General features: G+C 42.6%; 1 protein-coding gene across 2 annotated transcripts; it reads right to left on the bottom strand.

Annotated features, from left to right (window-relative positions):
- Nucleotides 1-69: 69 nt before the first annotated feature.
- Nucleotides 70-24728, bottom strand: atr (ATR checkpoint kinase). 2 transcript variants are annotated; one of them, XM_008399231.1, is made up of 48 exons: nucleotides 24549-24728; nucleotides 24315-24406; nucleotides 23588-23740; nucleotides 22620-23497; nucleotides 22428-22537; nucleotides 21662-21838; nucleotides 21415-21581; nucleotides 20541-20693; nucleotides 16206-16404; nucleotides 15831-16087; nucleotides 15550-15746; nucleotides 15363-15463; nucleotides 14236-14407; nucleotides 13907-14062; nucleotides 13613-13807; nucleotides 12967-13062; nucleotides 12797-12886; nucleotides 12623-12718; nucleotides 12394-12524; nucleotides 12137-12280; nucleotides 11433-11526; nucleotides 11202-11327; nucleotides 9893-10099; nucleotides 9494-9607; nucleotides 9271-9386; nucleotides 9045-9165; nucleotides 8797-8934; nucleotides 8540-8711; nucleotides 7506-7672; nucleotides 7260-7424; nucleotides 6033-6124; nucleotides 5845-5936; nucleotides 5580-5757; nucleotides 5320-5505; nucleotides 4852-5011; nucleotides 4282-4461; nucleotides 4001-4143; nucleotides 3830-3927; nucleotides 3520-3752; nucleotides 2588-2722; nucleotides 2158-2358; nucleotides 1789-1932; nucleotides 1550-1700; nucleotides 1214-1370; nucleotides 961-1114; nucleotides 692-843; nucleotides 479-584; nucleotides 70-384 (listed from the first exon to the last, which is right to left on the bottom strand). In XM_008399231.1, the coding sequence occupies exons 1-48, from the start codon at nucleotides 24599-24601 to the stop codon at nucleotides 211-213; spliced, it is 7773 nt and encodes a 2590-aa protein (XP_008397453.1). In that variant the 5' UTR covers nucleotides 24602-24728; the 3' UTR covers nucleotides 70-210. The 2 variants fall into 2 exon arrangements, with proteins under 2 accessions (XP_008397453.1, XP_008397454.1); XM_008399232.1 differs by having other exon boundaries at nucleotides 21415-21578.
- Between the last annotated feature and the right edge of the window lie 685 nt (nucleotides 24729-25413).

Here is a 25413-nt window from a genome sequence, read left to right as displayed (position 1 = left end):
CAATCAGCTGACGGTCTGAGGCGCATCAGAGGATCTAAGGAGGGTTAAAAGATTAAAAGACGCATTCAATCACACTTACCAACAGAAGATCTTTTTATTACAAATGAACAATACAAACGGACGACAGTTTAAAAAAAAAAAAACGGGAACGTCAACAAAACTGAAACTTTACTCAAAAAGTGTTTTATGATAATTAACTTATCTGTCTTTCTACAGGTACGGACCCCAACCCAAATACATCTGACAGAGCATTTTGTCATCCGTGGCTTCCTGGATGAGGTAGTGCACATGTCCCTCTATTGACAGAGGGAGGCCAAGCACTTTGTTCCTGCTCTTTATCACCCCCTGGAGACGCTGCTCGATGTCACACACGTGTGTTTTGGCCTGGCAGTGACAGACAGGGCATAAATTAACAGCTTGAAGCAGAAACAAATCATTTGTATAACACGATATCCAATTAGGACAAACACAAACAAACCTTTTCATTAACTATCTCGCCTGTCTCATTGGCCTGGGTTTTCACCAGGCCTTTGGATGGCTTGCTCCACTCCACCAGCGGGTCATGAAGGAAGGTCTTCAGCACACTTAAGGAGTAACAGCAAACAATTATATGCTGAAAGTGTTATTTTTGAATATGAACACTGAAGAAAAACAAGGTTTTGGCAATCCCAATGTATTAAACTGTGTCTACCTCATGAGTGGCTCTCTCTGGTCTCGCATCAGCCTCAGTGTGACCTCACAGGCCTGTCTAAACAAGCCCTCAGTGCCCATCGGCCCCATAGCATGGACCATGTTTTGGGTAAGTCGGAATGGAACTACCTCGGGCACGTCAAATGTCTCCCCCTAGTGGACACAAAGAGAATGGCGCATATAAAGCAAACGGGAGGGAAAAGGGACCAAAACACACAGCAGATACAGTTCCTCAAAGAAGTGTCAATACTTCTAATCTGAGTAACTAACCTTGTTGAAGAGGCAGTTGAAGTCGACGTGGACACATTCCCCAGTGAAAGAGTCAAAGAGGATGTTTTCTCCATGGCGATCGCCAAGCCCCAGGATGTAGCCGACCATGGACATCACCGCAGTGGAGCGGCAGTACGCAGAGCGACTGCTGTACCTGGGTGTGAACATGAGCAGACATGAAAAAACAAAACAAAAAAGCAAGTACTGCTTGTAATATTGTCCTCCGTGCTCATGCAGTGGAGTAGTGGCATACCATGATTCAGGGTCGGGAAACGTTCGGAGGAACCACTCATAAAAGACGGGCGGATGCTGAGCGCAGAGCACCTCCTTGTGGATTCGTAGTTTTTCCTCAAAGGCAGCCGTTTTGGGTAAAATAAGCTTCCTCAGCTCTTTACCCGACAGGTGGACACCTAGAGAAATACATCGTCAAAATCCCTTCAGCTGTTCCAAGTCTACAAATCCTTTGCACTTGGTTTCACAAACTCTACAATGCCTTTCAACTTCTTCATGCTTTCAGAAATTATTTTCCCAAACATTTAACGCCAAAGTGAAATCACACACAAACAGCAGCAGACATAAACATAAACACCTCTCTCTTTGTACAGCTTGGTGAGGATGTGCCGCAGCCCGGCGGTGTTGTTGACCCACTCGATGATGCCGCACTCCTCGTTGAGAGGAATCACGGCATAGGTGCGGATGTGCAGCTCCCTGCGCCTGGACTCGGCGTCCTTACGGAGACACTGCTCGCAGAAAGTACGACGATGAGGGGGGTGAAGGAGGACTCATCATTACCAGCAGAAACCGTGTTTTATCAGTCAGACACACAACCTTGTTGATGAGACAGTTGAACTCCATGAGGCGGCAGTCTTTCCTTAGATCATCTTTAGGTTTACACATCATGGTGTAGCTCCGCCCATCCGAGCCCTTCAGACTGATCTTCTTGGGCTTCTGCAAGGAGGCTAAAATCTCCACCTTATATGAGCAAACGCAAACAGATCAGTTAGGATAAAACGTAAAAAAAAAACATTATATCAGGATGTAACTTTCACACAATAAGGTGGGGAGAAAAGTCTGGAAATGCAAACATTTTTGCACATTTAAATTTTCCCAAACTTTTCCAAAAACTGGAATTTATCTATATCGGAAACGGGTCGTGAAATTCAGACACCTCCCCCCCCACTCATCTCTCCTACTTACGCTGTCTTCGAAGCCGTCCAGGTACGCCCAGTGTCCGGGGAAGGCATCGTGCTTTGTGCTCGCCCCGCCAGTAGAGGGCAGCGTCGGGATGAGGACGGACTGCAGCGGGATGAGGATCTGGCTGAAGGTGGACTCCTCCACCAGCCGCTTCAGCTGCTTGAAGTGAACGCCCATGCTGAGGGTGGTGCTGTTGCCGTCCACCTGAATGAGCGACACGACCAAACACAAATGTATTTTATAAAGTAAGACATTTTTTTTCTCCTCTTTTAAGAACACACAGTTAATCAAATTGTCGATCCCTCTGGACAGCTGCCCAATCTTGGAGTTAATTTTATGAATACATAAACTCAAATTTTAATTTGCACATCATCACTTCCAGGTGTAATCTCGTTACTCCCATTTTTTTGACGTCCTGTGTGGACATTTTTACCGGCTTGTTGCAGAGCTCCAGCAGCTTATCGGTGAGTCTGTTCGCGTCTCCAATGAATTTCTCCAGAGGCTTTTTAAGACTGATGGCGTTCTTAAGAATCTGATTGCAGCGGTTCATGCGCATGGGGTAAGAAGACTGAAACACAAAAAGCACACATGGGATTTTTCCAATGCAGGCAATTAAATAGAGTTACTGTTCAGACAACAGCAGCAATAAAAACAGTAATGTAAAAAAAAAAAAAAAAGGAAATGCACACGAACAGGAGATACAAACCAGTCCCGACCAAGGAGCACGACAGGGAAGAAGGAATATTTGTATAACATTTAATTTCCCTCTGGTAATAATAAAAGTATTTTTGATTTGAATTAAAATAAAAGGAAAGAGAGGATGGAGGAGAGGCGTAGAACCTAAGGAAACAATGAAGAACACATAAATGGAAAGAAAGTAAGAAAGAACAAAAGGAAGAGAAGAAAAAAAGCAGAAAGAAGGAAAGAAAAAACATAAAAGACTCAGAAAGAAAAGGACAGAGAGACGGACAGAAAGAAAGAAATATTTCACAGTTCCAGATTGAATAAAATTCCTGAGATGTTGATGATCTCTACACTAGAAGATACCGAAGTCTTGATGAAGGAAGGCTGCCGACACTGTAAATATCGATACTTAATGTATTTTGTCATTCAAGATGTCTAAAACCCAGTTTTTACTGCTGTACTTCCAGCAGATTCATCTAAAAATAACATTCTCACTCACTCTTAAAACTTTTATCCACACCTGTATGTCAGATTATTTTAGCCAGGATAAAATGAACGTATGCCAACACTAAGGAAAGCTAAGCAGGTTTCCAATTACAAAATAACACAGCATCTGAGTGAGTCTGAGATAGTTGAGGGGGGTAAAAAAAAAAAAGGAAAACACATAAAACACAAGCCAACCTTGGAGACGGCGGTCATCAGCCACATGGCCTGCTGCGGGTACGCGAGGAAGACTTTGGAGACGATTTTCATGAGGACCTTGAAGACCTCGTCGCTGGAGTGACACACCCTGGAGATGAGCTGGGAGAAGGCGGTGAGGAACTGGTAGGGCGCCAAGTTGGAGCAATGCTCCTCCATCACCGCGTTGATCTTCCCGAGCTCCTGCCGCATCAGTCGGTCGGCGACTCGTCCGGCTGTGGAGGACAGACACGGACGTTGGGGAACCGTTTCCAGCCCGACCGGCCCTGAAGGTCGGACCAGACCTGCTCACCTTTCTCACATTCGCACACTTTAGCTCCAAAATCCAACCAGAGGGAGAGCATGCGAGGCATCGCCTGGTAGATGTACTGGTTCCCAAACTGCAGGGCTCTGACGGGAGGTGAGTTACGCTGTCAGAAAGCATTTTGAAGGATGTAAATACGCAGAAAGAACGAGAACCTACTTTCCAAAGAAGGTGACGATGTATCGGATGAGGTTCCCCTGTTTCTCCAGCTTGTTATCCGTCACCATTGGCATCACCTTGTCATAGTACTTTGCTAGGTAGAAGTTCCCGTCCTCCCATTCTGGGAGAAGGTTGGTCACATCCTACAGACCAAATAAATAAACTAGTTTAAGGTATAAAAATAAATAAAAAAAAACAAAAAACAGATTAATAAGTGAAATCAACTATCATTATAGTTGTGGACATAATAAAAGCCATAAATAAAAGATACAGGGTGAAACCTTGTACGCCTTCATGATGGCGTTGGACTCGAAGTTTGCCGTCTCCTCCATGAAGCGTCCGACCAGCAGCATGGCCTTCCCTTTGATCTGCAGGCTGCGAGGGTCCGTCAGCAGCCGGTCGTCTGGAAAGCACTGGGCCACGCCCTTCTGGAGGACGATCAGCGCCTGGTGCACGTCGCCCTGATCGCAGGCACACACAGAGGGGAGTTTTCCGGTTGCAGAGTTGGTTTAAAAAACGGCAACATCGCGTAAAAAAAACAAAACGAATAAAAAAAGAACACATCAGAGACGTCAGGGATATGGATTCTGGAACCTTCTCTGAAAACGGGAACAACTTTGAAACTGCCAAGACATGTCCTGAACTCTAGTGTAAAACGTTTTGAGCTGTTGGTGCCACTATAACGTCAGTCCGTTCACCTAAAGACTTGAGGTTACTTTTCTAGCAGGACAACAACCTTAAATACAGTCGGAGCTGCGGCGGACTGGTTTGGATCAAAGAATGTTAACGTCTGGGAAAACTTGCAACCTGACTGAACTTGAGCCATTTTTCACGGGTCGGCGCTGCAGTACCTTGGACCAGAGCCACTTGGCCTTCTCCGTGACCAGCTCAGCCAGGTTGGTGTTGTCTGCGTTGAGCAGAGCGTTGAAGGCCGTCTGGTGGTGTCCGCCCTTCCTGGCGACGCGGGCGCTCTGCAGCCAGCACTCGCCCACCAGCTCCTGACACGCGGGCCTGGAGGGCAAAACCACAACGTCAGTAAAATCAGACCAATTAGCTTAGGAAGCGTTTCAACCATGGTGGCATTTATTGAATTGAATTAAACTCTAAAGAGGTTCTAATACCCAGTTTTATGTTGGGCTGAAACAATTAGTCAGATTAATTGATTATTGAAATAATTGTCAACTAATTTAGTAACTGAATAACCATTTGCAGACTCTAAAACATGCACTCTGCTAAAATAACATACTCAGAGCAGTAAGTCAAAACTTTACAAAAAATAGATTTCATAATTGAATAAATTATTTATTTATTCGTCTTACTGTGGTCTAAGGCTGAGCAGGGCCCGCCGCACGGCCAGGATCGGCTCCTTGGCCCTGAACGAATTCTGGGTCATCTCCAGTCGGTCTGACCAATGAGGAGGCAGCTTGGCGAGGCTGGGGGCAGAGCCGTCACCGGCGCCCCGCAGCTCGGTGAACGCGTGCTCCAGCTCGCTGAGCATGTGGAGCCTACGCACACAGGCGGACGCATTTTAGGGCCACGAGGAAGGAACCAAAGCTGCTGCCGAAGCCGAAGGCCAGACCTGACGATGTACTCGTATCCCCGCTGGTAGGTCCCACACTCGTAGCTGGCGGCGGACAGCGGGACCACCTGCTCTTTCCGCACCAGCTTCAGCTTCTCGTAGAAACTCTCGGCGTCCTGCTTCTTCGCTGACAGCAGCAGCTGGCCGAGCCGCACGCCCCAGGTGCACGACTGCTGGTCTGTTATTGGCAGATTGAACAAATGCAATTAGCACTGGTTCATTTCCGCTAAAGTGGAAATACCTTTATGCTTTTTTTTCCTCTAACCTGAACTCAAATAATCTTCTAGCAGATCCCACTTTCCAAGCTTCCAGGCGGCCTCCACTCTGTAGGTGTTCAGCTCTGACTTCCACTGCTGCCTGAACGTACGAAAAGGGGAAGCAAGCTGAACTAAAATCAGGTGTCTCAGTAATGACGAGAGTAAAGTAGGACAAAGTAGGACGCAAGTGTCTTACTTGTTGGCTAGCACGCCGTTAACCTGCGTGATGACGGTGGACAGCTGCCCCAGGCCGAGCATAGAGGTCATCACTCCATGATAGTGACCGATCTAGGAAAGATTGGTGAATTTTTACCGTTATAGACATACTGTAGTAAAAACTTTAGCATTTAGAGCTTGTAAAAAAAAACAAAGGTTATGAATGCACATGTTGTGGTTTGCTCTGTGTTTTTGTGCTGCCCTGGCAACGAATCAAGGGTTTATCCGGCCTAAAGACACGATGACTGCAGCTCCTGCAGAGTTGCAAAATGTTTCTTGAATGCTCGTGTGTTTATTACGTAAAATGTTCGAAGCCAAGGATATTGTTTTAAAAATGGAATTAGACTAAGCACGTACCAACAATTAATTAATTAATTGCATGATAAATTAAAATGAGCTTGATAATGTAAATTCTGATTATTAATATTTTGCTTACAGAAACTTCATAATTGATCTTATTTAGATGTTTTCGTTTCTGTTTTATGTTTTTGGTTGTGTTTTCTTTTGGGCATTGAAAATATCTTCCAGTTCAAGTGTTAAGTAGGGGTGGGCATTTATCACATCGTTTATCATTTATCGTGATTATCACAATAAAAATTCTGATTCATTGTCACGATAAATTCTAATTAATGATGTTTAAAATCCCACCAAACCTCTCATCACTGTGACACAGTAATCATAGCAAGTTGCTGCTGTCAGTCATGCAGTTGCCTAACAAGGAAGAAATAGTTTTTATTGCCACTTTTATTGTTATCACAATAGTACCGCAAAATATCGTGATACAACTTCAAAACATTGTGATAAAGCTTTATGTCAATGTTGCCCACCACAAGCGGTAAGAGTTCTTTACAAAATTAAAATGTGTTGGTCTTTGAGAGAGCGAACCTGCATTATTGTGTTGTTATCAATATACCACCGGATATCACCTGAAAATTATCGCAAAGCAACAATATTATCATCTATCGCAACAATTTCTGGGACAATTTATCGTCTAGCAAAATTTGTCATTGTGACAAGCCTACAGTAGACTGCAATAAACTTCTAAACCGCTTCATTCCTGACCAGTCTGTTGCATCTCCTGATCTTTATGATGCTCTTTATTCACCAATGCCACATTTTTTTTGGTCTATCACTTAAAATCCCAATAAATTACATTGAAGTTTGTTGTTGCAGAGTAAACATGAATAAGGGATATGCGGGTGGGAACCTGGTCTGACTCCAGCTGTATGGCCCGGTCGTAGCAAGCCGTTGCATCCCGCAGCAAACCAATGCTCTCATGTTCAAGTATCTGTTCCCGTAGCGACGGCTCTTCCCTCCTCAGAGCGTTGACTCCCCTCACTCCGTCGGGCTCGTGCATCGCCGCGTACAGCGTCTGGAACGGCCAGGGATTCATCACGACGCCGAGACTCACATCGAACACTGGCTGAAGCCAATCTCACAGAATCAGCCTGACCTGCAGGAAGCTGAGGTGGTCCTGGATGTTCTCCTTGTTCTCCAGGATGTACCCTTCGAAGTGCATGAGGGAGCGAGTGTACGCTTTGGACCGCAGGGAGGCCTTAGCCAGCACGTCCTGCGGGATGCCCTTCAGGAAGGCCACCACACGGTCATAATCACCCCTTTCTGCAGGACAAAAAGTTCATGTTTTATATTAATAACCATATTTAGTAGCGAAATGAGTGATTTAAGTTAAGTAGCATCCACTATTCAGGGTTTACCTTTCCCCCAGTAAAATTCAAGTACTTTTCAAAAACTTTCAAGGTAAGTTTTCAAACTTTTCCAGCACCAAACTTAGGAGATAAAAACAATACAAATGAACTTAAAAAACACAGTTTAAATTCACTATTATATGATGGCATATATTGCTGTCATTAATAATATCTTGTTGTAATATTCTGCATTATACAGCAGGACAAGGTAAATTAAGATATAATAACATTTTATGCTCTGAAATGTTTCTCACATACTTGACTGGTGAGAAAACCAAACACTAATTTAACAAAAAAAAAGAATAAATAAAAAATAAAAATCTGTAACTTTGTTTAAGGTATAACATATAAACCAATCAATAAGTCATTGAGACATTATGAGTAAAAAATATGCTTTACATCAAAACAATCCAATCAAGTCGTGTTACGGTAAATAACCTTCTTGCTTAAAAATATTAAAATATTCTTGCAAAGTTTTCTTGAATTTAGCAAGTAGAAATAATTTTGGTGATTGTGACTAACCTAAAAGAAGAAAATTTCAGTCTGATTGAACTTCAGACAGTGAGAAAAAAAAGCCTGTTTACTATCTAGCATGAAAATATCTTTTCCCAACTGCAAATAATATTTTCCACATTTAGGCTTTAGGTCAAATGTTGGATTGCATTTTATTACACAACTGTGCAATTTAATATCAACCACTTTCCAAACCTTGGAAAAACACTTACCTGAAACTCAAGCATTTTCCAGGATTTCAAGCACCCGCCCGAACCCTGACCATTACCTGTGACTTTGGCTTTGGCGTAAAGGATGTGGCGGCTCCACTGTGTGAGGTGTGACAGCATGCTGAACACAGTCTGAGTGCTGAGCTGTGATAGGCTGGAGGCCGTCTCCTGGACTCCGCCCCCTCCTCGTCCGTCGCCCTCGGTCAGCACGGCCAGCATCTCCTCCGTCACCTTTAAGACAAAAACGACCAGCGCATGAGTGAAAACCAAAGAAGCGCCACACCAAGCTACGCCGGAGGGGACGAGAAACCCTGACCTCCTGCTGCTCTGCAGCTGTGCAGCCCAGCAGCATGTAGAGCAGGATGTGAGGCAGCAGGTAGATGGTGACTTTGTAGTCGTGTTTGATGATGAAGCTGCAGCACTTGAAGACCTTGCTGGCCAGTTCATGTCTCACCTGGGTGGAAAACCAAACACTAAAACTTCTAAAAAAAAAAACAAACAAAAAAAACACCTGCGTGCAGATTAGGAAGGAGAAAGTTTGACTCTGTTGAGGAATCGGCTAACCTTGCTGATGAGGTATCCGGCCCATGTGGCGGACCAGTCAGAAAACTTGCTGCCTCGGTTGCTAAGGTACACTGGTTTCTTCACTTTGGACCAATTCACCTCCTTTTGACTGCTCTTATATCTGCAAGAAAGCATGGGAAGAGTCATCAAAGTACTGTAGGTGACATAATAATAATAATAATAATAATAATAATAAAATGTGTTTTTCCAACTCATGGATTTTGACCTGCTGTTGAGGTGAGGCTCCAGGATTTCTTGGATCTGTTCTGGGAATCTCCTCCACAAGCGACGGCCCGGTGAGTCGGTTCTCCCCTCGCGACATTCGAAAATGGACAGCAGCTCCTGCGGCGAACAGCAGATTATCGAATTAGAAAACTCAAATAAGTAAAACGGAACAATCACGAGGATTTCTATGTTGTTTCTTGTGAGTTTAAATGCATTTTGCGTACCTGTATGGCGTACGCAGCGGAGTCCTGAGCTCGCACGTTATCGGCGTAGGCCAGGAATGTTCTGGTGAGCTCAGTCAGCAGGTCATGGGCAAAGTTGGGGTCATCTACCCCGCTCTGTTGCCAGGAATGAAGAAATGTTGTGTTTCCAGAAATTAAGTTGTATCATAAATTTAATAGGAGATACTTGTTCTAGAATAGTACCAAGAGATTAGGGTAGTTTTATTCCTACTGCAATCTTCCTTAGTAAAAATGAGTGAAAAAGGACAAACATGAAGCGACATTTTACTTTTAGATGCGTTTGTAAAATAATTAGGTACCTGCAACTAGTTGATGACTATACATTTCTTTCGTTTTATGACACATGCGGTCAAAAAAAAAGACAACAAGAGTTCAACTTGCCACGAAGGTGTTGCGGTCGCCCTTGGAGTGCGCGTGGGACAGATCCAGGCGTCCAGGGTCCACGGCCCCCAGCTCACCCAGACACTCCCCGCAGAGGAGCCGGGCCTCGGGGGACGAGTCCTGGCAGCCCTTCAGCAGCACGGACACCAGGCTGGAGATGACGGGCTCCACCGCCTCGCTGGCACACACCTGCTGCAGCAGCCACTCCTGAAACACACAGCCAGAGGTGGGCAGAGGGCCCAAAAAGGAGCAGCACTGCTTCGACCTACTTTTGCCCAAAAGTAAAAAAGTAGTCATCCGAGAAATTATTCAAGTTGGGGTAAAAGAAGTATTTGGTAAAAAAAAAAAAAAAAAAAATTACTCAAGTACTGAGTAACTCATGAAATTATCAATCAATTCATATTTAAAAAAAGACATAACCAGACAGACCAAAATGTAAAGTTAAGTGGAAATGTTGGTATATTAATGAAAATAAAATGACAATAATTCATATTCAAGTAGCAAAGAAATTACCCAAAATCAGGCAAGAGAATATTTTTACAAATCAATTTCTTTCAATAATAATAAAAAACAAAATTAAGAAACTAACAAAAAATTCAGGCGTGTCTGATGAATTTTTAGTTAAAACAAGCTTGTTCTTCACTCAGTGAATTTACTCACAGCGGGGAAAGTCTCCAGAAATTTTACTCAATTAACCTTAGCGATACTCAGGGTTTCCCTCAGTATTATAAGCCTGGTGGGCCACCAGGCTTTACTTGTGGCCCCACCAGGCTAAGCGTTGTTTATTTATTTTAGTTTTTTTAATGACTGCCATTTTTTAAAGACTGTATAGTTGGTGTTTAGGTATTAATCTTCCAGTCTTCCAGTAACGCATAATTATCAAGTGATATTTTGAAATTTTTTGTCAACTTTAAACATTTTTAACACAAAAACACAGCGATGATCCGATGAATGACTGATCTAGCAAGTTTTCTGGGGGAAAACCTTTGGATACTTCATAATAAGATTACTCAAGTAAAAGTAAAAAGTAGAGCGTAGTAAAAATACTCCTAAAAGTGCATTTTTTAGGAAAAAGTTACGATACGGACGTAAAATGTAACTAAATAAATGTAACTAGTTACTACCCAACTCTGCGCACAACGTAGAAAAAAACACCATAAATAAATAACACAATTACGTTAAATTTGACTGCACTAATGTTTACAAACGGTATTAAAAACGCTGTCAGGATTACAGTATTAGCTCACTTTTCTTTGCAGAGATTCCCCAAACATAAGCCTATCAGTCCTTGTTTGGTGTTTTATAGTACCTGCTTGCTGTGCATCATGTCCCTGAGGCTGGTCAGAGCGTGGATCCTCACATCGACGTTCTCATGCTGAACGGCTCTCATCGACAGCTGCAGAGCAGAGGCCAGGTCGCTGCTGCTGGCCGTCAGCTGAACGAACCAAAAACAAATTCTTTACTGCATCATTTCCTGTCTTTGGGAGTATTTTTCCCTCTCAACCCTTCTTTGTCGTCGTCATTGTGACTTTACGCAAACCTTTTTGTAATTTTGGAGAACCGTGTGGATGTCTTTGAGCTCCGGATGCTCGGGCAGAAAGTAAATCTCGTGAAGGTAGTCGTTTACTTCGTCCCTGTAAAGAGATTGAGAGAAACAGGGTCTCAGTGGGGATCATTCTGTAATCATCTGGTCCTGTGCAGATGTTTTCATTTTTCACATTTTGTCAGATTACAGCCACTAACTTTACTGTATCTTACTAGGATTTTAAGGAAAACCCATTAGAGGCGTTAAAAGGCTTGAGGTTGTGACGGATTTTCATATTTCAGGACAAATATGACTCTAAACATACAGACATGCAGCAGAATGCTTTAGGAAAATAGAATATTCATCTGTTAAAATGGCCCAGTTAAAGCACAGACCTACATCCAAAAGGCTTTCCATGCAGTTTGCATGAATATGAGGAATTTCATGAAGAGAATCAGGCCAAATTTGTCTCTGCATATGCAAAACTGGTAGAAATCTAGTCCCAAGCAAGCTTTACCAAGTATAGATTCAGTGGGGCATGCCACACTTTTCAGATTTCTTTCTTCAAACTACGTATTGTTTTTTCCCTCCACTTCCTTCTGAATCTTGTGGCTGTAATCTCCGAAGGTGCTTTAAGAATAGTTCAACTCTTAATTTTCAATCTTATTCACGTTGATAAGTTATTTTCTTTCTTTCTTATTTTTTTTTTTAAACGTCACCTGTTGTCCAGGATGAGGAAGTGAATGATGGCGGCGGTCTCTCTGGGCCGCAGGGGGATCAAGGGCAGCAGAGCAACAATAACGTGACTCAGGAGAGGCCCGAGGTGGGACGGCTCCACGCTCCTCACAAAACACTCCCACGTCCTGCAGCAAGGAAGCGCAATCTTTCAACTTCTTTTTTTTGTGTGTGTGTGTGTGCGCGCGCGAGTCGAACTCATTTCAGAGACGACTTCACAAAGAAAGGGGCAGGTACTGACTGGCAGCAGAGCAGAGGGAAGTCCTCTCTGTAACGCAGACCCGTGCGAAGCGTCGTCATCATCTTCACCCTGACGGAGCTGATGTGCTTGGAGCCCATCAGGCGCATCAGAGCCATCACGCTCGTCAAAGCCTGGCCGCGGGAGACACGCAAAAGCAGATGTGCGTCAAAGCGGACGGGGCCGGAGCGGTTTGGCTGCGACCGCGCCAATCAGCCGGGCGACGACTTACCATTTTCTTGCGGTCCTTCTCTCCTGCGCTGGAGCTGAGCAGCTGCATGTTGAAGAAAGCCAGAATCCCCAGGAGCTTGGGTTGCAGGTAGTCGGCCTGAAACACAGCAACGCAACGTTCAGGTAAGTGTGAAACGTCGATCACGTCATAAACCGAGGAGAACAAGACGTGGACCATGTGCTCCGGGGTGGTGATGTCTCTGGGACCCTGGTATGGATCATCGTTGGACGCAAAGGAGGCCAAGATGGCCAAACCGTTGAAAACCTACAAAGAATTGATTTCCATCAATAAACGGCAGAGGAATTACAACAACAACAAAAAGGCGATTTAGGTTTTCTGCCCACCTGCTGGTAGTGTTCCCCCAAACGAAGCAGCAGCTCGTTGTGGAGACCCTGGAAGTCCTGCCTGAGCAGGGAGCCCAGCTCAATCTCCGTCTCACTCTAAGACGGAAAACGACACACGAAGCTGAGTGTGAAGTGTTTTACACCCAAATATCATCATTTTATAGCACAATTAAGTAACTGTTAACGTCAATTGTTATAAAAATGTTGTATATATGTATAAAATATGACTTCGAATCAATTTGACTTTGTAATTTAACGTTGCGAGAGGTTGAGCAGCTGAAGCTTTTCCTCGCCTAGGTCTCCCAGAATGCCGTGCCGTTCAGCTGTATTATCTATTGATATTGTGTTCACAGGTTTATCGCGAAATATACCGTTATTGATTTAGTCTCCAGCCCTGTAAATAACCTTCAGTTTCGTAAAGAACATTTCACACCAGAACTGGAAGATATTTCATACGTCCAAAATAAAACACGACAACCAGAAGCAATAAATGAGACAGAATAATAAAAACCACACACAACTGAAACCATAAACAAAACAGATCATGATGCATCTGTAAGCAAAAAATATTACTCATCAGAATGGAAAGGACCGAGTTCCTTTTGCCTTATAGAGCGAGTAATTGATTAATGTCAACAAAAAAAACCTGTAGGTAGTGAAATGCTCTCTCCAGCTCCTCCTTGGTGCACGAGCAAACCAGATGACTGAAGATGTACTTGAAATTGTTGATCAGAATCTCTCTCCTGTTCGCCTTCAGCTCGATGGCCAGCGCGCGGATGAGGGCGGAGCCTGTGGAGCTCGCCTTGGCTGCCAGGTACGGCAGCAGCACTTGGAGCGTCCGCTGCAGACACAGACGTGCGAGACAGCGCGTGTTTCAGTGGCGTGAAAAAGATGCCCGTTTCTGAGGGGGGGAAAGAAGAGAAGTTATGTCTGAGCGTACGGTGAGGAAGCGGTGGAGGTCCGGGAAGTCGAAAGCATGCGCGATTTGAGCCAGAATGTCCAACGCCAGCTCCCTCTGATTGGCCGATTCGCTGGTCTGGTCCGGCGTGCTGCGCAGGGCCGAGGCGTGGCGCGAATGCAGCGACTCCACCAGAAACTGAAAACACGAGCCACAAACAGAAAGATCTACCTTTCTGGATATAGTCAAAACCAAAATAAGTCAGTTTGTATTTAAATTAGTTTGCTACTTTATTATTGTAATTAATCTGTACTAAAAAAAGTCAGATTAAAATATCAAACATAACGAACTCAGACTGGCAAACTATCCACCTGGCAAATGGGATTTTTATACTGGCTGAACAGGGTCTGCAGCTTCAGGTCTTTGGCAGCCGCCAGCGCTCTGATCTGAGTGTAAGCAGCGACGGACACTGTGGACGACTTGGACAGGAGACAGTGGAGCAGACGCAGCAGGGAGAAGGACACCAGGCTGCCCTGAGAGGCCCTAACAAGAAAAGGAAAAGACCATTTTACATGCAGCAGATCTCTCCAAACGGCTATAAAAACATGGGAGAAAAAAAAAGGTCTTTAAATGAAATTAAATTAATCATTTTGTCCGGAACAGGGGTTTAAAAGGTGTGGTCTGGGGACCAATTTGTGGCCCCTGGGACAATTTTGTGAGGCCCATTTGTGACTGCAGTTCAATAATGCTACAAATTTGGCCCTCCAGTGAGCTTTTTTTATTTTTTATTATTTTTTAGCACGAGGATTTCAATGGTATGAAGTATTTTTCTTTTAACTTGAATTTCATAATAAGCAGGGCTAAAATTAATCCAGTGACTCAAACAAAAACGACAACAACAAAAAAACTGGAGCACATTAATTCTTCAATTAAACTTGGGAACAAACTAAACATTTATAAAGAGCCCTTTATTAAGACAAAAATGGCACCTTGTTTAATTCATATATTGTGTATTTCACATAATACATTGTATATTGTGTATTATAATCTTTTTAATAAGGATTAAAAATAAGGATTTTTTAAAATCCTTATTGATTAAAAAAAAAAAATAAATCCAAGAAAATGATTTTGCATTTTGAGTTGTTAAAACTAACGCTCAACTTTCCGGGGCATGTAGCAAAAAGTTTTGGTGCAGAAGCAAAGTCTCACACTGCATCATGTAGAAAAAGTACATGTTTAATTTCAGGCTGTTTATTTATTCAGAAAAAATAAATAAATAATAATAATAAAAATCCCACATTATTTAGAAATAACTTGACGTCTTGTGACCAACAAAGATTCCATGACAAACTTTTAAAGCTTTTCAGCACATCTTTACCGAGGCTCCACAACATATGGAGGTTGCTGTAGTTACACTAAATATATTTAGTCATTAAAAAAACATTATAACCCTAAAAAAAAGCTCTATAGTTGCTAGTAATATAAATTATTGTTTTACCTGCCGATCTCTCCTGTGGTGAGGATGAGTGTGTTCCGCAGGTCGTCGTCTCTGTTGGCCTTAGCGTTGCTGAACGCCTCCTTGAGACGCGCAACCAGCAGCTGAAGCGGCAACAAGAACCCCAACACGTCGTCAGCCTCCGCGTTTGACTTTAAAGACGCTGCCTTTTATTGATGAAATGTCTCACCTCGCTCAGCGTGCCCTGCTCAGAGTGCCTCGCGGACTCCGTCAGCAGGAAACGCACGGATTGGCTAAAGCGCGTCCTAACGGCGGGATCGGCGTCCTCGATCAGGCCAATCAGGGCGCAGAGAACGGCGCGGGAGTCGCTGTCCGCACCGAGCAGGTTGACATGCTGGCAGAGGTGAGGTAGGGCTTCCAGAAACGCTGAAATAAGTAGAGTCGTTTTTGTTTTTTTTAAATTGCAATTTAAAAAGCTCATTTAGAAAGCAAAATATAACATTTAATTACCTAGTTTAACACAGCTGGCAGCTTGAGGTCTGAGTAAAGCTATGAATGGTTTAACCACGGCTGCTTTGAGGGATGGCGCTTTATTCCCAGCATGCTGCACTGCAAGACTCCAGCGAAGGCAGAGGACTTTGGGACGGCACGTGGCCGCTACGTTGGAGTCGCAAAGCTTGGGAAGCTCCGACTGGACGCAGCTCAGATGCCCGACAATCCTGGCGAGCGCCACCTTCACCCGCTCTGACTCGTCCTCCAGCAGAGACCTACAACAAAGAAAAAAAAAAAAAAAAGCCATGACGTAAACCACCAACGTAAGCAAAAACCACAGCGGTAACAACGAGAAAGGGGAAGTCTCGTTTACAGGCGGGAGTTTTTACGCACAGCAGAGCAGTGCTGATAAGGTTGTGGTGTGAGGGCCCCAGGTGATGAAGCAGAATGGGGAAGACCTCGACGGCTGTGGCCCTCACCGCCTCGCCCTGGCTCCGCAGCGCGTTGCCGAAGATGCAGACGCGCCAGCCGTCGCACACTCCCCGGCGCAGGAAGGCCAGCAGAGACACGCAGTCCACCTGGACTGCATGTGCTGGAATCAGGGGCGGATCGAGAAAAAATATTTACAGGGTGGCAAGAGGGTGGCAGGGATATTTTTCAGGGATGGCAGCATATGCCAGTATATGTGTGTGTATATATATATATATATATATATCTCAACCTACTGGCTGCAATGTTGACACCTTGAGATGCCATGAGACCTAAATCCTGAATATCATGGTATGGAGTGATCCTAGTTTTCCATGTCTGGCACATAACCATTCATTTATCTTTTAAACTGGTTCTATWGATCCTGTGTCCAGACAGAGGGATAATCAGTAGCCCAGCATCATGACCTGTTTGTTCTGAAGATCCTGCAGCTTYCACTTCTCTTCCTAACATGGCRCCTCCTCACCCTGACTCTCATACTGAYAGGAGGAACCACAGAGCTCTGTTAGGTTAAAGCTCATCTTCTGAAGTTSGGATATTTTTCCTCCAACAGGTTCCAGAGGAATCACCTCAAACCAGATGTTGGACTGGATTTTATTTCAMTGTCATTTGTGAATGTTAGAGCCTCATTTTCAACAGTGGAGCTRTAAAGGTTGAAAAAGGTTATTATTTTGGAGAAAATCTCATCAACATCAATATTTCCACTAAATAAGAAGCAAAAAACTAAATTGTTTGATAAAGGACAAGCCTCTCAGACTCTGAGCTCCACTGCACCAAACTATTTTTTATATTAGACAATTAATTTAATTTCACATAATTATTGCGGAAGAAGCCATTTGTTTGTTAAATACTTAATGAAAAATATATACCGTGTTTGATGTTTGTTAGTCACAAAGAACGAGGTAATTAGTCCAAGTTTGTCGTTTATTGAATGTTCAGAAACTACAGCGGCTGTGATGAGTAACAGCAAAGGTAAAACAACCTGAACAGATGATCAACTCTAAACCACTCGCACCTTTTTACTCTCCGTCTCTCTCTGTCATTTAAGCACACCCGTTGCCATGGCAACCTCCTGCGCTCCACAACATCACAGATGAGAACATTGGTGGCATGATGATGTCAAACAACCTGTGTCAGGTTCTTGTTTGTTTTAGTTGCTATGGAAACACAAGGAGTTATGTGTAAGGTGGGACTACTGTCAATAAAAAATGCGTCCTTAGACATCCAAATATATAAATGCAAGTCAATAAAGCGCTTTCAGTGGTCAAAATGACTGGAAAAGTGCTATGTAAGTTTATTTACCATTTTTGAAGTAAACTAAATTATTTGAGTAAGACTGACTTAAATCTGTTATCTTAAACATACTTAATAAATTTGTTTAAAATAAATTAACAAATTGAGTTGGATGATTAGAATATATTGAATTGGTTAAACTTAATAAATTAAGTTGGATAAATTTAATAAATTCAGTTGGATAAACTTAATTGAATTGCTTGTTACCTACAGAAGCAATTCAATTAAGTTGGTTAAACTATTTACTTTTTAGAGTGTTTTATAGTTGATCCACCGTCAGTTGTTGACCTCAACCATACATGCAACCTTTGTGATAATAATTCAACATATAATTAACATCTTTTGCCAACAAGCCAACAGCGAAGCAGCTTTGTGGTTGGGCCATCCCACTCATGTAAATGGTGGGGGTGGACCGCTCCACTCCTTGTAGTAAGTTGTAGATGTTTTTGTGTCAATATATCGCACGCAAACAGTCAGTGAGAATTGTTATGAATAAGTAAGAAAATGTACAGAAAGGAATCAGCACAGACTATCCTATACAGTGCTTAATTTAAAACATGATAACCCCCGCTCAGTAATAAAATGCTCTGACCCAGAGCTCGGATGAGGAGGAGGAGAGGGGAAGGAGTGCGGCAAAACAGCTGACATTGATGAGATGTTGATCAGACAAATGCATTTCAGTCATTAGATTTCAACGACAAAACAACATTGATTCAATAACACAGTTTCAACGGTTTGATTGGATGGTTGTTTGATGGTTGATCCACCATCATTTGTTGACTTCAACCAAAAATCAACGATTCTAACTATTTTTCAACGTTGATTTAACATCATGTGCTATCTGGGGTCTCACTCTCACGTTTAGCTTACACAGACCTAACATTGGACTTAATTTACTTGATTTACTTGTTGCAAAATGTTTTAACTTGCATTCATGTAGCACTGAGGATTAAATATAATTTCTTAGTATAGTATAGTTAATTATTTTTATGTCTTTCATACTCCTGCTAATTGATATGCATTACTGGACTGGACAGCGCCTATTAGTCACTATGTGATTCATTGAGTTATGTCCAGAAAACCATTATATCCCAATACAGGACGAGCAGAAATCTGTTTCTGCTCGTCCTCAACCCAATACAGGACGAGCACAAAACTTTTTGTAGCTCCATCATTTGTATTTTGTTTCTTTTAGTTCTGTCAAGATGCAAGAAGGATCAAATTTATCTTATATTGGTCAGTCGTTTTATTTTAAATATGCTGCAGGAGCCATAGTTTGATGATTAGTTCAGTTTTTTGTCGCTTGTTTAACTTTTAGGAATTGCAGCGGCTGCAGTTCGGCACAATAAAGGTACAATAAAGCTGATAAACAGGTGAAGAACCAAACACTACTTCTGCCTTTTCTCGCTGTGTGTGTTGGCTTTACGTGGACCCGTTGCCATGGCAACCGGCAGACAACAGCTCACCGAGCAGATAGAGCAGAGATTACCGATCAGGGGAATCAACACCAAAAAAAAAAAATTCCCACACAATAAAGAAGCGAAAACACCAAAACATAACATTCAGTCTGCTACATTATTCCGTCAGGTTTGATGTCTATATTGTCATAATAAGTTTTCGCCCGACTACCGCGGTGGTTGATTAGTTGATTTAAACAGCCGCTCTACTGATGTGACCTGATTTAGTGCTAACGTAACCAAAACACACCGAAGCACATGTTAAGGTTATCAAAGTCAATAGAAGGTTAGCAACAGTTAGGCTAGCATAACTGACCCACTGCTTACTTGTTCAATGTTTTATTTAAGTTAAAACTTTTTGCTCACCTGTTAAATCTGAAGCCCTTGTTATCCAATTCATAGGGTTGAATTAACCACTAAATATTGCGTCCATTTTTCAGATGATTCTTTGTGTGACTGTGGTATTTTCTGACCACCCATAATGTTGACTCAATGGACAGCAATGGTGCATGTGTGGCACACGATAAGTCACGTAATGTCCAGTCCAGTAATATAGCCATCAATGCTGCTGGCGCTCTGTCCTTCTCTCGCACTTCCCGCTACTCAGCAGTAGGTGTCAGGTTACGTTGTGTTGCATTCAATGTTGTCAGAAAAAAGAGATTCGTGCGCTTAATGTTTGATTTCCCATTACTGCTTGGGGTGGCAACAGGGGTGGCAAGGCTCTCATTTGGGGTGGCAACTGCCACCCCAGTAGATCCGCCCCTGGCTGGAATCACACGGCGGATTCACCGTTATGAAATGATGTTAAACTGACATACATGGTTGGAGTTGTAGGTAAAAGTAGAGCAGCTCTAATAATTATCGACATTCCTACAACATATGTGTACAAAAGCCTTAAAATGGAAAGTAAGAGATCGAACCGAGACTTCCTGCAACTCAGGTCAACCTAAAAAGAACTACTGAGATTTATCCTGGATTCATGCTTGTTTTTTTTTTCCCATTTTCATAAGTTGAAATATTGCGTAGCCTGTTTTTTTTTTTTTTTTTGGGGGGGGTAGAAAATACAAAACACATACTATTTCAGATATTTCTACAGTACAATTTTCCATACTTATCCAAATACTGAAAATTCTTGAAATAATTTACAAACTTGTCCAGATTTTTCTGGAATGCATAAATGTAATTTTTAGACATGTATTCGCTGTAGCACCGCTGATTTACTTAAAAACAACTGTTTTCTAATGTCCCCCTTCCCCTCTAATTAAATAAATATACTCGAGTTAAAGGAGGGATTTGAGAATTCTTCAGTGTCACATTATTAATCCACAAAAAAAAGATAAAATAATTTCAAGGCTTTCCCCACTTCTTTACCAGAGGTGCGAATACATTTAGAAGACACTCCACAATTACGATGATATTTTGCACATTTTAAAAGTTAAAGATGGATGTTTTGTCATTTGCTGGCTTGTGATGTGACAGGATTACTTACAATAACAGAAGCTGAGTCTCTGAGCCAAAGCGGAGAGCCAGGAAGGAAACCCTGAACTCTTGAAGGCCGAGGCAGATTTGTTCTCACACACCCAAGGAAGAGACAGCAGGGCACACACACGCCGCTGGAGCCCATTTTCAATCTGGTTGTTCACTACACACATATTGTAACATAACATGATCACCAAAAATCTGTTACAATTAAATTTTTTTTTTTAAAAGTCACTAAAACCACATTTTTAGTAAACATAAGACAGAAAAACCTGAGGGAAATACCAGAGTTTCTGCAGGTTTCACACATTAAATTTTAAGACCATTATGAATGAAATTCAAGACCGGCATCATGACAGAAATGTACAAAAGAAATTAGATGGAATAAAGCTAGCAGCCTGGCCAGCTAGCTAGCAAATGTATACTGCTATACTGCTCAAAAAACATAAAGGGAACACTTAGGAAGCAACACTGATTGACCTGACAAGGGTCCCCGTTGTCAATCAGTGTTGCTTCCTAAGTGTACAGTTTGATTTCACAGAAGTTTGATTTACTTGGAGTTATATTGTGTTGTTTAAGTGTTACCTTTATTTTTTTGAGCAGTGTATATCAGCAGCTAGTTAGCAGTAGCCTGAACCGCCTTGATTCATAGAACGTAATGAAGATGCTTGCCTGGTGGAAAGACCTGCGAGGACACAATATGCAATTAAATAGTCCTGACACTACAAAATTTAAGGCTAACTTACATTTCTTTAAATGAATCCTAGACATTTTAAGGCCTTAATTTTAGAGACATGAATTTAAGACTTTTGATGTATGCGCGGATCCTTTTTATGAAACATAAGTAAAACCCCCAAAGAAGCTTATTTTTATTGTCTTCTTACATGTCAAGTAGAGAACGGAGTCAAGAACTGTGATCGTCGATTGAAAAGCAGACTTAAAGTATTCCTGCTGAGAGACGGGCCGAGACGCTCCTTCCAACACCGACTGACAGCTCTTCAGCACCCGCCCCATAGTCTCAGTGGAAACCCAGACCAGAGGACAGGAACTGCTGACAAAAAAAACAACAAAATAAAAAACATGACTGACTCCTCAGCAGTAGATCTCGGTCTGTTTGAAGGCAGGTGGTACCTGAGGGGTGAGGAGCAGAGCGCCGCCAGGTGCAGGATGAGGGCCAGACCCTGCAGGGCGGACAGGGTCTGCAGGCTCTCTGGTTCCGCAGAGCATGAGCTCAAAACAGTCAGCAGCTGTTCTAGACGTTGAGTTAATGCGGCCCAAACCTCACTGCCGACACGCATGTCCAGCTCGCTGAACACACAAACACAAAATGACTGAATCGGTGGAATAAAAAAAAAAAACAACTGCAAGGCAGAGCTTTTTTTATGCAGCGCTTTGGAACACGATTACCAAAAAAGAATTGCACTTAAAAAGTATTTTAAAATATAAATTATCATAAAATGTGAGTAATTTGAATTCAGATCAGCTTAACCGCAGCTTAATTATCATAAATAATGTCTTAAATTAGTAGGTTGTAATCCTGATGGCAGCTCTACTGTCTTTCCAGGAGACGCATTTGCTGCAGTTCACTTTAAATTTACTCTACCAACACATTTCCACACACTCGGGAGTGGCAGTTTTGTGGCTTTTAAACCATAACTGCTCTAAAACAACCTCAGATTAATGTTGTTTTGGTCTGATTTTGGCTTTTTTAATCGTTTTGTTGTCGATATGAGCAATATGAGTCTCCAAATAGCAGTGACTCCTCCTTCAAGAGGAGGATTTGCTCAGCATCAAGGGATGTAATGTAAAATTCAGTTCCAGAGAAAACATGTTCAAGAATCAATAGAAGAAACAGACGTATCATATCGATTGTGTTTTTGTCATCTTGGTGACCAACCTGTTGGCAGATTTGCAGGATCTCTTGGCAGGAGTCTCTCCATCTCCTGCCTTCTGCATCACGGTAGCTTTCTCAGCCTTGAGTGCAGCTTGGAGGAACCCTTCTGCACACTGCAAAGCACACAAGAGATGTAGAAAACGAGACGCAAACATGACAAACACCGCAAAGGTTATTAAAAAAATCCTTGAGTACTTCAGATTGATTTTCTGTCCCGACGGTGCGCGCCAGCGTCCTGCAGACGTCCGCCACCTGCTGCCTCCTCAGCAGAGCGGCACCTTCGTAACTCGGGATGACAGACAACGAGAAGCTGAAGAGCACGCAGAGGGATTCAGTAAGCTCCGATCCCAACTTAACTCCTGCCCCTCCGAGAGCACAAACACACTCGAACATCTGCGAGAGGTAGACGGGCTCGAAATCCGAGTGAGAGGCGTGAGCCGGCTGAAACAGACAGCAGGTGAGCTTCAGTAGCTCACCTTCGTAGGGCTCCTTCTCATCTGAGAAGTCGTGCGTTTCAAGCAGGTGAAAAAAGGCAGAGAAGAAATTGTGGCTCTGGGTCTCGTCGAACTTCCTCAGCTCCACCAGTTTCCTCAACATCGCCATGGAAATCTTCCTCAGCCTGGTGTTGCCGTTCGCCAAGACGGAGCAGGCCGTCTCCCAGGCCGCGCTCAGGTCGCGGCAGGAAACGACTCCCCTCAGAGAGTCGGTTATGATGCCGAGAGCAACGGCGGTCAGCGACTCCAAGGCGGCCGGCGACGGGAGGACGAGGGGAGTGTGGGTGAGGTAGGGGGCACGCGTGGCAGAGAAGAGGAAGCACTCGAGCTTCACGGGCCACTGGTTCCGCGTGTGAACCTCCGACCCACACAGCGCAGCTATGTGGGCGAACAGGACGCTGCTGAGGTCTTGAGCCATTAAAATGAACTCCTGAACAAGGCAGCTGAAGATGAAGGGCACCCGGACCCGCAGCGAGTGAAGCAAGGAGCACAGCACAGCAGAGACCCGGCCGTGGATGACATCGCAGCCCGGAGAGGCTCCAACGCGGAGCAAACGCACCGCCACCCACTTACTGAAGTCTGAAGAAAAACAAATAGATGAAAAGAGAAAACAATGAATCAGTCGGTCACTGTTTGTTGTTTTTGTTTTGTTTTCTGGGTAATCTGTACCAATGCAGCTCTGTATGGTGTCTGGGTACTCAGCAGGCTGACAGGCAGGATTAGCGAACATCAGAGACGAGGATTTGACGATATGTTGCACAAAATCCAGCAGCATCACACAGGCCGGCTCCGAACTGGACTTTTTATTTAACCCTAGAGCAACTTGGAAAAAAATAAAACAGATTATTCATTGGTTTAAGTACTTCACAAATGAATAAAAATAGCTCAATCTTAGAAATGTAAAAAAAAAAAAATAAATCCTTATTTACCAAAAGTGACTTAAGGGTAAAAGCTTCTCATGTGCAATTCAATACTTTTCTTCAGACTTCTGAGTCCATTATTGGTCAATTTACATAAATATTTCAACTGAAGGTCCAACTTATACATATCACACCAAATAAATATTTCTGATAACTTTGAAATACCTGTGGTAATGACTAAATATGTTGGGAAAGTTATCTTCCACGTTCTATGAAAAATTGCAGAAGTGTTCCTTTCATATGTGTTCTTATAGCACTTAGTCTTTTGTTTAGGATCATTATAAGACTGGAAAAGCCTGGGGGAACAATGTTGGTGATTATTAAAACATTTGGAGAAAACCAGGCGACGCTACAAAGAACAGATGGAGAATAATACATTCAAATAGCTAAAAGCACGGTGCGGGTATTTATTCACTTTGATGTAAAGCTGTATTTCCACAGGTTTTCTGTGTGCGTCGTTATTATTGTTTACTTACCAACATCTACATCTGTCAGTATCCTGTCAATGAACTGGCAGAGGATCTGCCGGGGTTTCTGTACCGCTGATTCGTACTCAGCAGCACTGGCACTGCAAACAACAAACACGGCATTAACCTCACTAATTGAGTCATTAAACATTTCAACAGATAGCGACTGAATGAAAAAAAGAGGTGACGGAGCTCAATAACAAACTGTTAGCAGGTTAGCTAGTAGCCAACTTTTTGACTCACTTAGCTAGCTCTTGAAGAGCCGGTATCATTGCAGACATTTCAAGTCCATCCATGTTTACGCTTCCGTCTTGTTCGGCTTTCCGGAAAACTATTAAGTATAAAAGTATAAATTAAGTCATTTTAACGGAGACAATCTCCCAGCAGCTGTACATCGCTCCACGAGTTTCGAAAACTTTCGCTCCAAAGTGACGTCGTTTGTTTTGGTACGGTATCCATCGAGGCTCAAAATACCCAAGCACAAGTTCTGAGAGCCACATTACGGATTAATTTTTATTTTTCATTTTTTGGTGGTCAAATGTACAACAGGGAGAGGCTGTTGACATAAAAATAAGCCCAAGAAACTGAATAAATAAATAAATTAACAAAAATGGCGAAAATATTAAAGAACCCAAGACCAGCAGGTAGTTACTGAAGACGTTTCGCAGCATGATTAGCAATAAAAACACACAATTATTTGTGGAGTTTAAGTTAAAGAAACTTGGATTCATCAATACAAAACAAAGGGTTAATATTTAAGACATACTCAAATATTATGGCTTTTACAGGTATGAAATGTTTTGATCTCTTTTGTATGAAAATTTAGCACAATATTTCTTTACTAATCCATGTTAAAAAGCGAGGGTATGGGATTGAGGACAAACCTCGTATCAGATAGGCATTATTTGGAATCAAATTTAATTTATTTTTATTTTTTCAGTAAATGGAAGTGATTTATTTTGTGTCCAAGAAAGTCACCGAGCTTGATCCAAATCTTCACCAAATTTATAAAATCTTACAGGGAAAAACTTCACAGAAAAATATCACTGAGTAAACTTGCTTTTACATGTTTACTGTTGGGGATTTTCTGTTTTATCATTTTTATTAT

The sequence above is a fragment of the Poecilia reticulata genome, linkage group LG22, assembly GCF_000633615.1.
Source record: "Poecilia reticulata strain Guanapo linkage group LG22, Guppy_female_1.0+MT, whole genome shotgun sequence".
Taxonomy (NCBI): domain Eukaryota; kingdom Metazoa; phylum Chordata; class Actinopteri; order Cyprinodontiformes; family Poeciliidae; genus Poecilia; species Poecilia reticulata.
Note: the sequence above shows the minus strand (reverse complement) of the source record. Positions and strands in the feature narration are given on the sequence as shown.